General features: G+C 53.1%; 1 protein-coding gene across 1 annotated transcript in view; it reads right to left on the bottom strand.

Annotated features, from left to right (window-relative positions):
* The window catches only part of SYVN1 (synoviolin 1), a gene marked incomplete at its 3' end in the record, with an annotated part of 11,109 nt that extends 616 nt beyond the window's left edge, over positions 1–10,493 (bottom strand). Inside the window, exons 1-11 of the mRNA XM_039713999.1 lie at positions 10,385–10,493; positions 8,704–8,844; positions 8,378–8,470; positions 6,434–6,586; positions 5,785–5,833; positions 4,357–4,460; positions 4,152–4,278; positions 2,780–2,879; positions 1,901–1,966; positions 1,255–1,371; positions 336–472 (exon numbers count right to left, since the gene is read on the bottom strand). Coding sequence (XP_039569933.1) covers positions 336–472; positions 1,255–1,371; positions 1,901–1,966; positions 2,780–2,879; positions 4,152–4,278; positions 4,357–4,460; positions 5,785–5,833; positions 6,434–6,586; positions 8,378–8,470; positions 8,704–8,835 — 1,078 coding nt within the window. The remainder of the gene's footprint in view (positions 1–335; positions 473–1,254; positions 1,372–1,900; positions 1,967–2,779; positions 2,880–4,151; positions 4,279–4,356; positions 4,461–5,784; positions 5,834–6,433; positions 6,587–8,377; positions 8,471–8,703; positions 8,845–10,384) is intronic.
* Between the last annotated feature and the right edge of the window lie 3,017 nt (positions 10,494–13,510).

Here is a 13,510-nt window from a genome sequence, read left to right on the forward strand (position 1 = left end):
GGTGGGGGAGGGCGCGGGGGGATGGCACGGGGGGAGGGCACGGGGGGAGGGCACTGGGGGATGGCACTGGGGGAATTCCTAGGTGCAAACACCCCCATGGGAACACCCCAGGCTGCCCATGGGGCCTCTCCCTCCCTGTCCCTTTGTCCCCTCCCTGTCCCTTTGTCCCTCCAGCACTGGTCACTCACAGTTGGGGGGTCCCTGTCACTCACAGTTTGGGGTCCCTGTCCCCCATCACTCACAGTTGGGGGGTCCCTGTCACAGTTTGGGTGTTCCCCACAGTCACTCACAGTTGGGGGGTCCCTGTCACAGTTTGGGGGGTCCCCATGACTCACAGTTGGGGGGTCCCTGCGCCGCGGCCGGCGCCGGCGCCGGTGCCTCGGGGGGCGGCTGCGGGGGCAGCGAGGCGCGGAGCACGTCCATGCGGCACGTGGGGCACGTCTGCTGCCGCTGGAACCACGAGCGCAGGCAGCTGCAGGGTTAACGAGCCCTTCGTTAGCGCCTTCATTAATGCCAACCCACGAAATCCCATTCCCCAGGCGGTAATTAACACGTTAATTGACTCCTCTCTCGTTAGCTGTTGGCCCCGAGACCCCGCCATGTCCCTCTGACCCCCCCAAAGGAATTTAACCCTTCCCCCACTAATGAACCCCTAATTAATTAATGTTCAGTTAACTAATGGCTTCATTAACCACCACTGCGGTGCTGGGGATTGGGATGGGATTGGGATCAAGATGGTATCAGGATTGGGATGGGATTAGGATCAAGACTGGAATCGGGATTTGGATCAGGATTGGAATTTGGATCAGGATTGGGATTGGGATGGGATCAGGATTGGGATCAGGATTAGGATTGGAAAATCCCCAGGATCAAGATTGGGATCAGGATTTGAATTGGGATCAGGATCAGGATTGGGATCAAGACTGGGATCAGGATCAGGATTGGAATTGGGACCAGGACTGCCATTGCAGGCTGGAGAGCTGTGGCGGTGACCCCCCAAAATCACCCCCAAAACCACCCCAAAATCCCCCAAATCCACCAAAACCAAAATCCCCAAAACCACCCCCAAAACCACCTCCAAAACCACCCCAAAATCCCCAAAACCACCCCCAAATCCACCCCAAAATCCCCCTAATCCACCAAAACCACTCCAAAATCCCCAAAACCACACCCGAATCCACCCCAAAATCCCCAAAACCACCCCCCAAACCACCCCAAAATGCCCCAAATCCCCGGAATTCCCGGCAGCAGCACCTGGTGTGGAAGATGTGGTTGCAGGGCAGGCGCTTGGCGCCCGTCACCATCTCCTCCCGGCAGATGATGCACACGTTGTCCATGGCCTGCAGCTCCTCGGCCGTGGCGTCGGGGTACCTGAGCCGGGAAAGGAGGGCTGCTCCCAAATCCCACAGCTGATCCCAAAATCCCACAGCTGGTCCCAAAAATCCCACAGCTCTCCTCAGAAATCCCACAGCTCTCCTCAAAAATCCCACAGTTCTTCCTGAAAATCCCACAGCTGGTCCCAAAAATCCCACAGCTGCTCCCAAAAATTTGGGGTTTCTGGAGTGGATGAACACAGGGTTTCCCAGGATTTGGGGTTTTGGGGTGGATGAATCCAGGGTTTCCCAGGATTTGGGGTTCCTGGGATAGATGGATGCAGGGTTTTCCCGGATTTGGGGTTCTGGGGTGGATGAACCCAGGGTTTCCCAGATTTGGGTTTTTTTGGGGTAGATGAACCCCGGGTTTCCCGGATTGGGGTTTCTGGGATAGATGGATGTAGGTTTTTCCCGGATTTGGGGTTTCTGGGATAGATGGATGCAGGTTTTTCCCGGATTTGGGTTTCTGGGTAGATGGATGCAAGGTTTTTCCCGGATTTGGGGTCCTGGCAGCAGCGGGCACTCACAGCGTGTTCATGTTGCGGATGGCCCGGCGGGACATGATGGCATCCGTGACGGCCTTCTTGAACTGCCTGCAGCACAGCGGGAGCAGGATCGGGATTGGGATCGGGATTGGAATCAGGATGGGATTGGGATTGGGATGGGATCGGGATGGGATTGGGATCAGGATGGGATTGGGATCGGGATTGGGATCAGGATCGCGATGAGATCAGGATCTGGATGGGATCAGGATTGGGATCGGGATCAGGATCAGGACTGGGATTGGGATGGGGTCAGGATCGGGATCAGGATGGGTTCAGGATGGGGTCAGGATGGGATCAGGGTCGGGATCAGGATTGGGATCAGGATCGGAATGGGATCAGGAAGGGTTGGGATCAGGATTGGGATCGCAGCCCGCGCGTCCTGGGCCAAGGGGCAGGATCAGGGGCAGAATGGGGTCAGGATTGGGATCAGGATCGGGATGGGATCAGGATCAGGACGGGATCAGGATGGGATCAGGAAGGGTCGGGATCAGGATTGGGATCAGGATGGGGAAGGGTCGGGATCAGGATTGGGATGGGATCAGGATCAGGAAGGATCAGGACCAGAAAGGATCAGGATCAGGACGGGATCAGGGTCGGGATCAGGATCAGGAAGGATCAGGATCAGGATGGGATCAGGATTGGGATCAGGATCAGGAAGGATCAGGATCAGGATGGGATCAGGACTGGGATCAGGATCAGGAAGGATCAGGATGGGATCAGGATTGGGATCAGGATCAGGAAGGGTCGGGATCAGGATGGGATCAGGATCAGGATGGGATCAGGATTGGGATCAGGGTCGGGATCAGGGTCGGGATCAGGATGGGATCAGGAAGGGGAAGGGTCGGGATCGCCGGGCCTCACCTCATGGCCAGGTACATGGGGCGGATGGCGAAGAGCGGGAAGGTGTGCACCTTGATCATGATGGTCATGAAGGCCATGTAGAGCAGCACCTTGATCAGCCCTGCAACGAGCCACGGGCCAGCTGGGGACAGCGGGGACACCAGGGACACTCCTGGGACAGTTCTGGGACAATCCTGGGACAGCTGGGACCACCAGGGACACCGGGGACAATCCTGGGCCAGTCCTGGGACAGCGGGGACACCAGGGACACCGGGGCAATCCTGGGCCAGTCCTGGGACAGCCGGGACCAGCAGGGACAGTCCTGGGACCATGGGCCAGTCCTGGGCCAGTCCTGGGACAGCTCAGGTGACAAGGTGGGACCCCAGGGTCACCTGGGCCAATTTTGGGACAGCCAGGGACCAGGAGGGACCCCAGGGCCAATCTTGGGATAGCTCAGGTGGCAAGGTGGGACCCCAAAGCCACCTGAGCCAATCCTGGGACAGCTCGGGTGACAAGGTGGGACCCCAGGGTCACCTGGGCCAGTTTTGGGATATTCGGGTGACAAGATGGGACTCCAAAGCCACCCGGGCCAATTTTGGGACAGGTTTGGTGAGGGGATGGGACCCCCAAGGTCACCTGGGCCAATTTTGGGACAGTTGAGGTGCCCAGCTGACCAACCAAGGCCAGTTGAGCACCACCACCTCTTCCAAGTCTTCGTTGATGACCCAAACCCAGCTGAACCCCAAAACTTTGAGCGTTCATTGGCCAACCCAGACCAGCCAAGCACCACCAGCACTTTGGGGTTTGGTTCACCACCAAAACCAGTTCAACACCAGCACTTTGGGTTTGGTTCACCACCAAGAGCAGCTGACCACTTTGGATCATCGTTAATGAACTAAAACCTGTTAGAAACCAAGACTTTGAGTCTTTGTTGGTCAACCAAGATCAGTTGAACACCAGACCAGTTCAACAGCAGCACTTTGAGGTTTGGTTGACCACCAAAATCAGTTCAACACCAGCACTTTGAGGTTTGGTTGACCACCAAGAGCAGCTGACCACTTTGGATCATCATTAATGAACTAAAACCTGTTAGAAACCAAGACTTTGAGTCTTCGTTGGTCAACCAAGATCAGTTGAACACCAAGACTTTAACTCTTCGTTGACCGACGAAGACCAACCAAGCACCACCAAGACTTTGACTCTTCGTTGACTGATGAAGATCAACCAAGCGCCACCAAGACTTTGCCTCTTTGTTGACCAACCAAGCGCCATCAAGACTTTAACTCTTCGTTGACCAACCAAGCCCACCTGGACGCCCCCAACCCCCCAACTCTTGGTTAACCAAGCCCTCACCGAGCTCCCCGAGCCCCCCGAGCCCCCCAGCCCGCGGTACCGGTGAAGAGCTCGGTGTAGAGCATGAACACGGCCTTGTTGTCCCAGGGGTTCTCGTTCTGCAGGTCGACGGAGTGCAGCACGTACTTGATGAAGATGGTCAGCACCATGGTCATCAGGATGGCGTACTGGGGGCGGGACAGGCGCCGCGTGGGACGTCGCGCCCCGCTGGGGACCCCGGGGACCCCCCGGGACCCCCCACCCACCTCGAAGCCGAAGACCAGCTGGACGGAGGCGCCGCGGGTCAGGATGCTGTGGTAGGCGTGGCTGACGAAGAGGAAGTCCAGGATTCCCAGCAGGAACATCAGGGCTGAGGAAAGACCCCAAAAATGAGCGGGGTCCCACCCTCGGGAGCAGCTCTGGTGGGGGGTCCTACACCCCACCGCTAACGAGGAGGTTAATTAGCAGATTTAGCCACTCCCAGCCACGCCCTGCGGCCTCCCGCCCCTCAAAACCCCAAAACTCCTTCAAAATTCCTTCAAAAATTCCTTCAAAAACTGGTTTATACGTCCCTAAATTCCCATTTTTCTGATTTTGGGAATTCCATCCCCAAATCAGGTTAATTAGCAGATTTAGCCACTCCCAGCCACGCCCTGCGGCCTCCCGCCCCTCAAAAACCCAAAATTCCTTCAAAATTCCTTCAAAATTCCTTCAAAAACTGGTTTATACATCCCTAAATTCCCATTTTCCTGATTTTGGGAATTCCATCCCCAAATCCCATTTCTCTGATTTTGGGAATTCCATCCCCAAATCCCATTTCTCTGATTTTGGGAATTCCATCCCCAAATCCCATTTTCTGATTTCAGGAATTCCATCTCCAAATCCCATTTCTCTGATTTTGGGAATTCCATCCCCAAATCCCATTTTTTGTGATTTTAGGAATTCCATCCCCAAATCCCATTTTTAGTGATTTTGGGAATTCCATCCCCAAATCCCATTTTTTTGTGATTTTGGGAATTCCATCCCCAAATCCCATTTTTCCACTTTTGGGAATTCCATCCCCAAATCCCATTTCTCCACTTTTGGGAATTCCATCCCCCAATCCCATTTTTCCACCCCATTTTGCCGTGGATCCAATCCTTGTTTTCCCTCCACGCAGCTCGTTACCCCCCCCCAGTCCCCCCCTCGTTAACGAGCCGCTGCTGATTAGGGTAATTGGGGTTATCAGGCCCCAGCACGCTCTGGGTTCCATCCCCAAATCCCATTTCTCTGATTTTGGGAATTCCATCCCCAAATCTCATTTTCTGATTTCAGGGATTCCATCCCCAAATCCCATTTTTTGTGATTTTAGGAATTCCATCCCCAAATCCCATTTTTAGTGATTTTGGGAATTCCATCCCCAAATCCCATTTTTTTGTGATTTTGGGAATTCCATCCCCAAATCCCATTTTTCCACTTTTGGGAATTCCATCCCCAAATCCCATTTCTCCACTTTTGGGAATTCCATCCCCCAATCCCATTTTTCCACCCCATTTTGCCGTGGATCCAATCCTTGTTTTCCCTCCACGCAGCTCGTTAACCCCCCCCAGTCACCCCCTCGTTAACGAGCCGCTGCTGATTAGGGTAATTGGGGTTATCAGGCCCCAGCACGCTCTGGGCAGTTCCCCAAAAATATGCAAATGAGGAGCACTCACAGACGATTCGGAAGTGGAAGAGCCACGAGATGTTGGGGCTCCTCTCCATCTGGGCAGGGGAGAAAATTCAATTTTTTCATTAAAAAATGGGGTTTGGGTTGATTTTGGGCTGGTTTTGGGTTCATTTTGGGCTGGTTTGGGGTGGTTTTGGGTTCATTTTGGGTTCATTTTGGGTTGGTTTGGGCTGGTTTTGGGTTATTTTTGGGGTGGCTTTGAGTTATTTTTGGGGTTGATTTCAGGTCGGTTTGGGGTTATTTTTAGGGTGGGTTTTGGGTTGGGTTTTGGGTTGGTTTAGGCTGATTTGGGGCTGGTTAGAGCTGATTTGAGGTTATTTTTGGGTTGATTTTGGGTTGGCTTAGGCTGATTTTGGGTTATTTTTGGGTTGGTTTGGGCTGATTTTGGGTTATTTTTGGCTTCGTTTCAGGTTGATTTCAGGTTATTTTTGGGTTGGTTTCAGGTTGATTTTGGGTTATTTTTGGCTTGGTTTCAGGTTGATTTTGGGTTATTTTTTGGTTGATTTCAGGTTATTTTTGGGCTGCTTTCAGGCAGGTTCTGGGTTGATTCTGCCTGATTTTCGGGCTGGTTTCAGGCTGCATTTGGGGGTTTTTTGGGCGGTTTTTGAGCCGTTTTCCCTGCTGCCAACACTCACAAAATCCACACGGTCCTCGGCCAGCCAGTGGAAGCACTTGAGGAAGAGGAGGAGGGTGAAGAGGGCGACGAAGCGCGGGCTGAAGTCGTCCCTGAAGACGGTGAAGGCCAGGCAGGTCTCGGTCACCGCGTACCACGAGCGCTCCAGGAGGTGCTGAGGGACAGAGTCAGGGGCAGCCGCCAGGCTGGACCCCAAAACGGGGCCCCAAAACCCTGGGGGTTCAAAATTCACCCCAAAACGGGGCCCCAAAACCCTGGGGGTTCAGAATTCACCCCAAAACGGGGCCCCAAAACCCCTGGGAGCTCAAAATTCACCCCTAAATGGGGCCCAGAAACCATGGGAGTTCAAAATTCATCCCAAAATGGGGTCCAAAATCTCTGTGAGTTCAAAATCCACCTCAAAGCGGGACCCAGAAACTCTGGGAGCTCAAAATTCACCCCAAAACAGGACCTGAAAACCCTGGGGGTTCAAAATTCACCCCAAAACAGGACACAGAAACCCTGGGAGTTCAAAATTCACCCCAAAACGGGGTCCAGAAACCATGGGAGCTCAAAATTCACCCCAAAACGGGGTCCAGAAAAACTGCAAGTTCAAAATTCACCCCAAAATGGGGTCAAAAAAACCTGGGGGTTCAAAATTCACCCCAAAATGGGGTCCAGAAACCCTGGGAGCTCAAAATTCACCCCAAAATGGGGTCAAAAAAACCTGGGGGTTCAAAATTCACCCCAAAATGGGGTCCAGAAACCCTGGGAGCTCAAAATTCACCCCAAAACGGGGCCCAAAAACTCTTGGAGTTCAAAATTCACCCTGAAATGGAGCCCAAAGACTCCGGGAGTTCAAAATTTGCACCAAAGATCTCTTGGGGTTCAAAATCCTGCTCCAAAATGCATCAATTCTCCCCCAAAACAGCACCAAAGACTTTATGGGGTGCAAATTCCCTCCTAAAACAGCAACAAAGACATTCTGGAGTCAAAATTTCCCCCCTAAATCAGCACCAAAGACCCTCTGGGGTCCAAAACTCCCTCCTAAATCAGGACCAAAGACTGTCTGGGGTCCAAAATTCCCCTAAAACAGCACCAAAGACATTCTGGGGTCAAAATTTCCCCCTAAATCAACACCAAAGACCCTCTGGGATCCAAAATTCCCCCTAAATCAGGACCAAAAACCTTCTAGGGTCAAAAATTCCTCCTAAATCAGGACCAAACAATTTCTGGGATCCAAAATTCCCCCCAAATCAGGACCAAAAAACTTCTGGGTTCCAAAACTCCCCCTAAATCTGGACCAAAGACATTCCGGGGTCTGAAATTCCCCCCAAATCAGGACCAAAGAATTTCTGGGGTCTGAAATTTCCCCCAAATCAGGACCAAAGAACTTCTGGGGTCCAAAATTCCCCCCTTAATCAGCACAAAAACCCCTCTGGAGTCCAAAACTCCTCCCTAAATCAGCACCAAACACCCTCTGGGATCTAAAATTCCCCCCTAAATCAGGACCAAAAACCTTCTAGGGTCAAAAATTCCTCCTAAATCAGGACCAAAGAATTTCTGGGGTCCAAAATTCCCACCAAAATCAGCACCAAACACTCTCTGGGGTGCAAAATTCCCCCTAAATCAGTACCAAAGAACTTCTGGGGTCCGAAATTCTCCCCAAATCAGCACCAAAGACCCTCTGAGATCCAAAACTCCCCCTAAATCAGGACCAAAAACCTTCTGGGGTCAAAAATTCCTCCTAAATCAGCACCAAACATCCTCTGGGGTCCCAAATTCCCACCAAAATCAGCACCAAAGAATTTCTGGGATCCAAAATTCCCCCCAAATCAGCACCAAAGAATTTCTGGGATCCAAAATTCCCTCCAAATCAGCACCAAAGAATTTCTAGGATCCAAAACTCCCCCTAGATCAGGCCCAGAGAGTTTTTGGAGCCCAGAGCTGCCCCCACACCGCTCACCTCCATCTCGGCCGCGCGCAGCTGCCCGAAGAAAACCTTGCCCATGAACTTGCCCAGCAGGAACACCAGCACGAAAGCCTGGATGTACAGCACCTGCAGGGCCAGGAGAGCCCAAAAAGCATTTTGGGGACAGCCCGGGGGGGATCTGGCACCCCAAACCCACCCTGGGGGGTGGATGGGGTGGAACCAGCCCCGCTGCTGCCCCCAGGGGGGTTTGGGGAGCTCCCCAACCGTTGTGGCCCCAAAAGCAGAAGTGAGGCAGCGTGGGCAGGCCCTCGGGTAATGAGGGGTTAATTAGGGTGGTTAATGAGGAAGGAAGGACTCACGGCCATGCTGGGGCTGGACTTGGTCAGGTACACCACGGTGGGGTAGAACTGGTGCTTCAGGTAGTAGGCGTGGGCCACCACGGCCGTGGTGAGCGCCAGGCTGCCGGCCATGACCAGCGCCGTGCACAGCATGGCCTCGGCCTGGAATGGTAAAAAATGGGGATTTAACCCAAAAATAATCCATATTTAACCTCAAAAATAAACCCAGGATCAGCCCTGAGGCTGCCGGCCACGACCAGCGCCGTGCACAGCATGGCCTCGGCCTGCAACCCAAAAAACAGGGGTTTAACCCCAAAAATAATCCATATTTAACCTGAAAAATATCCCCAGGATCAGCCCTGAGGCTGCCGGCCATGACCAGCGCCGTGCACAGCATGGCCTCGGCCTGGAACCACAAAAATGGGATTTAATAATCCAAAATAATCCAAAATAATCCACATTTCACCCCTAAACTAACCCCAAAATCAGAACTCAAAAATATCCTCAAAATCAGCCCTGAGGCTGCTGGCCATGACCAGCGCCGTGCACAGCATGGCCTCGGCCTGGAATGGCAAAAATGGGATTTAATAATCCAAAATAATCCAAAATAATCCACATTTCACCCCTAAACTAACCCCAAAATCAGAACTCAGGCTCCTGCTGTCAGCCTCAGCCTGGAGCCCCAAAAATCAGAGGTTTCACCCCAAAATCAGGGGTTTCACCCCAAAAATCAGGGATTTCACCCCAAAAATCAGGGGTTTCACCCTAAAGATCAGGGGTTTCACCCAAAATCAGGGATTTCACCCCAAAAGCAGGGATTTCACCCCAAAACCCAGGGGTTTCACCCCAAAATCAGGGATTTCACCCCAAAAGCAGGGATTTCACCCCAAAAATCAGGGATTTCACCCCAAAGATCAGGGATTTCACCCCAAAATCAGGGATTTCACCCCAAAAGCAGGGATTTCACCCCCAAAAAATGGATGTCACCCCTAAAGTAATGGATTTCCCCCCAAAAGCAGCCCCGCCCCCCGCGGCTGGCCCTGCCCCAAAGGTAATTAGGTAATTATTTCTGCTCGTTAACGATCCCTGGGAGCCACAAAATGAGATTTCCCAGCCCAGCTCTCGGTCCCGCCGGCAGCGCCGGGGCCTGTCCCAGGTGTGGTGGCACCTGGTGGCACCTGCTCCCCCAGGCGCCCTCCCTGTCCCTCTGTCCGTCTGTCCCCTCCGTGTCTGTCTGTCCCCTCCCTGTCCCTCTGTCCGTCTGTCCCCTCCCTGTCCCTCTGTCACCCCTCAATGTCCCCAAACCCTCAGGGTCCCCTCACATCCCTCTGTCCCCTCATGTCTGTCTGTCCTCTCAGCACTCCAGATCCCCTCCCTGTCCCTCTGTCCCTCCCTCAATGTCCCCAAACCCTCAGTGCTCCCCATGTCCCTCTGTCCCCTCCCTGTCCCGCTGTCCCCTCCGTGTCCATCTGTCCCCCCAATGCCCCCAAACAATNTGCCCGGCCCCGGGGCCCTGCCCGGCCCCGGCCCCGCTGTCGCCCCCGCGCCCCCCGGGACTCACCGGGCCCGACCCCGCCTCAGCCCCGGCCGCTCCCACACCGGAACCGCCGCAGCGCGCGACACCTCACTTCCGCCCGGACCGCGCCACCCGCTGCACGGGGGGGAGACCGAGGGGCGTTCGCTCCTAGCCTGTTCCCCTCACCTCGCTCCCCAGAGCGGATCCTCCCTACACAGATCCTGAGGAGCCTCCTTGTCCTTCTCTGAACGGGAGCCGTGACCCCGCTAAACCCTGAACCGCTGGGCTCCCCCCCCTGCACGCCCGCGATTGGTACGCTCCGAGCGGCCCCTCAGCCGGCGCGGGGGTGGGCGGGGACGCGCAGGGTCCCGTGGCTCGCGCTCATTGGCCAGGCGCCGCGGGGCTCGACCAATCAGAAAAATCCCCCGCGCGACGCCGCTTGGCCGGCGGCTGTTGCTAAGGGAGGGGCGCGACCCGCCGAGCCCCGCGGGGCCGCCCAGCCCCAGCCGGGTTTGTCTCCTCTCCCCGCTCCTCTCGTCGCGTCCGCAGCGCCTTCCCCGCTCCCTTCCCCTCACAAACCCCCACAAGCCGCCCCTCCCTTCACACTTCTCCCCTCACGGCGCCCAGCCAATCAGCGACGTCTCCTTTGCGCTCCTCATCTCTGATTGGATGATATCTCCATAACAGAGCACGAGGGAGGCGTGGCTTATTCAACATCTGCATTCTGATTGGCTGGCGGCGCGCCCTCGCGGCCTATGGGAGGCGGCTCCCGGGAAGGGGCGGGGCTAAGGCCGCTGAGGCGAAGGAAAAAGGCGGGAAGGCGCCGGAGCTCCTGAGGCGATTTTGCCGCCATCAAAAAATCGATTCAGCACCTTAAGTTTTATTAAAATATAGCAAAAAAGGATCTCTTAAACTTCAGAGAAGCCTTTGATCCTGCGTCATGAGTGAGGCAGAGAGGTACGAGCCCGAGTTAAACCCGAGCCCACGCGGAGCTCTGGGGATTAAACGCTCGCTCTGCTTTTGGGGGGATTTACGGCTTTTTAGGCACTAAAAAGGGTTGGGTTTGGCGGCTTTTGGGTCACTTGAAGCTTTAAGGGGGTTAAATGCTAATTCTTGTTCTGGGGGGGGTCTTTGAGGTACCCCCCAAACCCGGCAAAGCCTCCCCTCACATTCCAGACCCCCCAAACCGGGCGATTTTCCCCAAAAATGATTTTCTGGTTGTTTTTCTCCTCCCCAGGGACACACCGTGGTGCAGGCGTTCCTCTGCAGAGTCTCTGGCAAGGTCAGTCCTCCCAAAAACACTTTCTCATTGTATTTTTTTAATAAAAATTAAGTTTTTTGCCTGATTTGAGTTGTTTTTTGCCTAAAGCAGCTGTTTTTCCCCCATTTTGCAGGACCTGCTGGCCATGGCACTGCTGGCTGCCCGCGAGCGATGCAACCCCCTGCCCTGTGAGTCCTTAATTAACGAAGCCTTGCCTTAATTAGAGCCCTAACACCCTCCCAGCCAATTAGGGGTCCTAATGATGCCCCCAGTAATTAAGGGGGGGCCCTAAAGAAGCCCCTCTAATGAACTGGGGGGCTCTAATGAAGCAGGGGGTTCTCCTGATATTCTTGTTAATGAAATGTGGGGCTCTAATTAAGCAAGGAACCCTAATGACGCCTCCATTAATGAAGTAGGGAACCTTAATGACACCCCGCTAATGAAGTGAGAGGCCTTAATGATGCTCCTACTAATGAAGTGGGGGCTCTAATGAAGCCCCCCCAATGAAGTGCTAACGAAGCAGAGCCCTAATTAGCCCCAGAGGTGTCAAACCCCAAACCCTCAGAGTCCTGCTCCCAAATTGCTCAGATCTCATTACCCAAAATCCCTGATTCTCACCCAAAATCCCACTACCCAAAATCCCCGATTCCCACCCAAAATCCTGTTACCCAAAATCCCTAAATCCTGTTACCCAAAATCCCTGATTCCCACCCAAAATCCCATTACCCAAAATCCCTGATTCCCATTACCTAAAATCCCTGATTCCCACCCAAAATCCCATTACCCAAAACCCCTGATTCCCACCCAAAATCCCCAATTCCCACCCAAAATCCCTAAATCTTGTGACCCCAAAATCCCCGATTCCCACCCAAAATCCCATTTCCCAAAATCTCTGATTCCCACCCAAAATCCCATTACCCAAAACCCCTGATTCCCACCCAAAATCCCATTTCCCAAAATCCCCGATTCCCACCCCAAACCAGCCCCGGGATAACCCTGGAAGCCCACACAGGACCAGGATGAAGAAATCCTCAAAACTGGGGATTTTACAGCGAGTTTGGACCCAATTCCCCTTTTATTTTGTGTGAAATTTGGGCCTTTTTTGGGTGGAAATTTGCCCTTTTTTGGTTTGACCCCAAATTGTTCCCCTTTTTTCTTGTTTTTTAACCCTAAAATTGGCTTCTTTTTGCTTTTGGCCCTGAACTAGGCTTTTCTTTTTTCTAATTTTTGCCCCTAAATTTGGCCCTTTTTTGGTTTTGTCCCAAATTTTGCCCTTTTTTTTGCTTTTGGCCCCAAACCCCCTGGAATTTGAGCTGCTCCACGCCAGATTTGGGGGAAAACCTGCTGGAACTGGGGCTGTGCCACACCCTCAATGCCCTTTTTTTGCTTTTTACCCAACAATTTTGGGGTTTTTTGGCCCAACCCCCGTTTCTGCTCACCAGTGGCTCCTTCCTGCCGTCCCAGCGGGTGCTTTGGGGTGATATCTTCTGGTTTTTGTTCCATTTCCGCCTCATTTCTCACCCAAACCCTTCAAAATTGCCCAGAATCGCTGCTTTTCTCCCCAAGGCCCCTCCTGCCTCCTCATTTTGGGGGGAGAAATGTAGAAAATAGGAAAAAATGCAGAAAATGGGCAATGCATATTAAAAAAAAATCCTTAATTTTAGGTTTTGTTTTTGTGGTGTTTTGTTTTGGGGATTTTTTTCTGTTTTTTTTGTTTTGGTTTTTTGGGTGTTTTTTTTTCTGTGTGGTTTTTTTTTTCTTTCTTTTTTTTTGTTTGTTTTTGGTGTTTTTTTTCTGTGTGGTTTTTTTTTCTTTCTTTTTTTTTTGTTTGTTTCTGGGTTTTTTTTGGTTTTGGTTTTGTTTTCCTGTGGGGAAAAATGGTAAAAACCAAATTAAAAAGGGGGAGTGGGATCTGACTGGGGGGGGGGTCCATGGTGAGTGTGTCACACACACCCCAAAGATGTCCAGGGGCCCCCCAGTGTTCCCCCCAATGTCACCCCTGTCCAGCCCCCCTCAATGTCCCCCCCGTGTCCATCTCCCCCTTGTCCCCC

Source organism: Passer montanus, unplaced genomic scaffold, assembly GCF_014805655.1.
Source record: "Passer montanus isolate IOZ18808 unplaced genomic scaffold, ASM1480565v1 scaffold294, whole genome shotgun sequence".
Lineage (NCBI taxonomy): Eukaryota > Metazoa > Chordata > Aves > Passeriformes > Passeridae > Passer > Passer montanus.